Below are 1,486 nucleotides of genomic sequence, written 5' to 3' on the forward strand. Positions count from 1 at the left end.
ATAGGGGTCTCTCCGAGGCTGAGCTAATCGTCTCAGAGCAGAAGCTCCACGAGGATATGGTAGGCTTCTGTCTATTGCAGGAAACTCACTTGGCAGCAGAAGAGTGCTTCGCATTGAACATTAGTTGTTACCAACACATGGGGCTGGCACGTTCTCCACATGGTGTTGGGGTATCATTTTAGTCAAAGATGGCGTGGGAGTTATCCAAGGTCTGAAGGAGGAGTGTCTACTAGAAAGAGTTTCGACAACACCGATGTTTTTATCGAATCTAATGTTAGCTATAAAATCGACTTACTTCCCAGGAAGAAAAATGCCACTACCTACACTCTTGGGAGCATTGAGAGCTCAACTGTACCACTACTAATAGGATCCAATACAAACGCATATCATGAGTTATGGAACCCACTGCGGTCAAATGATACAGTGGGAGAGTGCATAGTCGACTGGTGTCTACAAAATGATATCAAAATTGCAAATAATTGCACACCAACAAGAAGAATGACTCACACGGCAACCAGGCCGTCTCCCGACATTAGGATGTACAGAGACTGCGGAGTCACAAGATGGGAGTCAAATCTCAGTCCAGATAGCGACCACTACTGGATAACGTTTGAGGTGTTTATTGGGATTGTATTGAATTGATCGCCATTACAAACCCACTAGGGGCGTTGTATGCTTGGAACAAAGCCGATAGGCGGGAGGTTAGAAAAGTGTGTGGCTTAACTATGAAGAAAAAATTAAGGAAGTCGAGAAAGAAAGTGGACACCATGAATGAAAAAGTGGCTAAAGGCATTCGCACAGCAGCAAAGAAGAAAACATTGAAGAAAGGTAAGGGAGTATCACCACCGTCCTAGAAACGAGAATAAGGGAGTATAAAAATGAGAAGCACAGAGGGATGACCTTGTAAACAAGAGAAGGAAGTGTCGCCGAAGCATCCCTGCAACGATAGAAGGAAAATGCGTCAAAGATGTCAGTGACCAATACAAAATGTTGGAATTTAGTTGAGTATATATATGCACCGAGAACACTAATATCTACTGCTCTGGTAGTAAATGACCACCATCTAACAAGAAGATAGCAAGCTAATAAGCTAGAACAGATGTATAGAGAGATGTCAACGAAAGCACCAGATTCTCTGCCCATGAGTGAACCTTATCGAATGAGCGAAGAATTCGCACCAATAACGACGGCAGAACTTAAGGCAGCACTGGAGGATCTCTTTCTTCAGGCACTGCCCCCTGTAAGGATGATATACATTGTGAACAGTTCAATTAATTAGGACAACAAGAAATATGTGTCCTCAAGCTCTTCAACTTTACCCTACAGAGACACAGGGTACCGGAGTGGAAGCATGAAGTTATTGTTCCATTACTCAAACACAACAAACCGGCTAAGTGTATGTCCTCGCTTAGGCCGATCACACGCTCACTAGCACCCTCTGTAAGCTCATGGAAAGGATTGTAGCAAGACGCATACGAGACACAGT

General features: G+C 43.8%; 1 pseudogene across 1 annotated transcript in view; it reads left to right on the plus strand.

The window, feature by feature from the left end:
• Window positions 1-1,486, plus strand: part of TEOVI_000476500:pseudogene — a 2,962-nt pseudogene that overhangs the window by 354 nt on the left and 1,122 nt on the right. The window contains 9 exon segments of the mRNA in view: window positions 1-176; window positions 179-295; window positions 298-627; window positions 630-863; window positions 866-892; window positions 895-960; window positions 962-1,219; window positions 1,222-1,419; window positions 1,422-1,486. The exon segment at window positions 1-176 is cut by the window's left edge and continues 79 nt beyond it; the exon segment at window positions 1,422-1,486 is cut by the window's right edge and continues 13 nt beyond it. Of these exon segments, the coding sequence occupies window positions 1-176; window positions 179-295; window positions 298-627; window positions 630-863; window positions 866-892; window positions 895-960; window positions 962-1,219; window positions 1,222-1,419; window positions 1,422-1,486 (1,471 nt within the window).

Source organism: Trypanosoma equiperdum (genome assembly GCF_001457755.1).
Source record: "Trypanosoma equiperdum strain OVI genome assembly, contig: ctg_1904, whole genome shotgun sequence".
In the NCBI taxonomy this organism is placed as follows: Eukaryota; Euglenozoa; class Kinetoplastea; order Trypanosomatida; family Trypanosomatidae; genus Trypanosoma; species Trypanosoma equiperdum.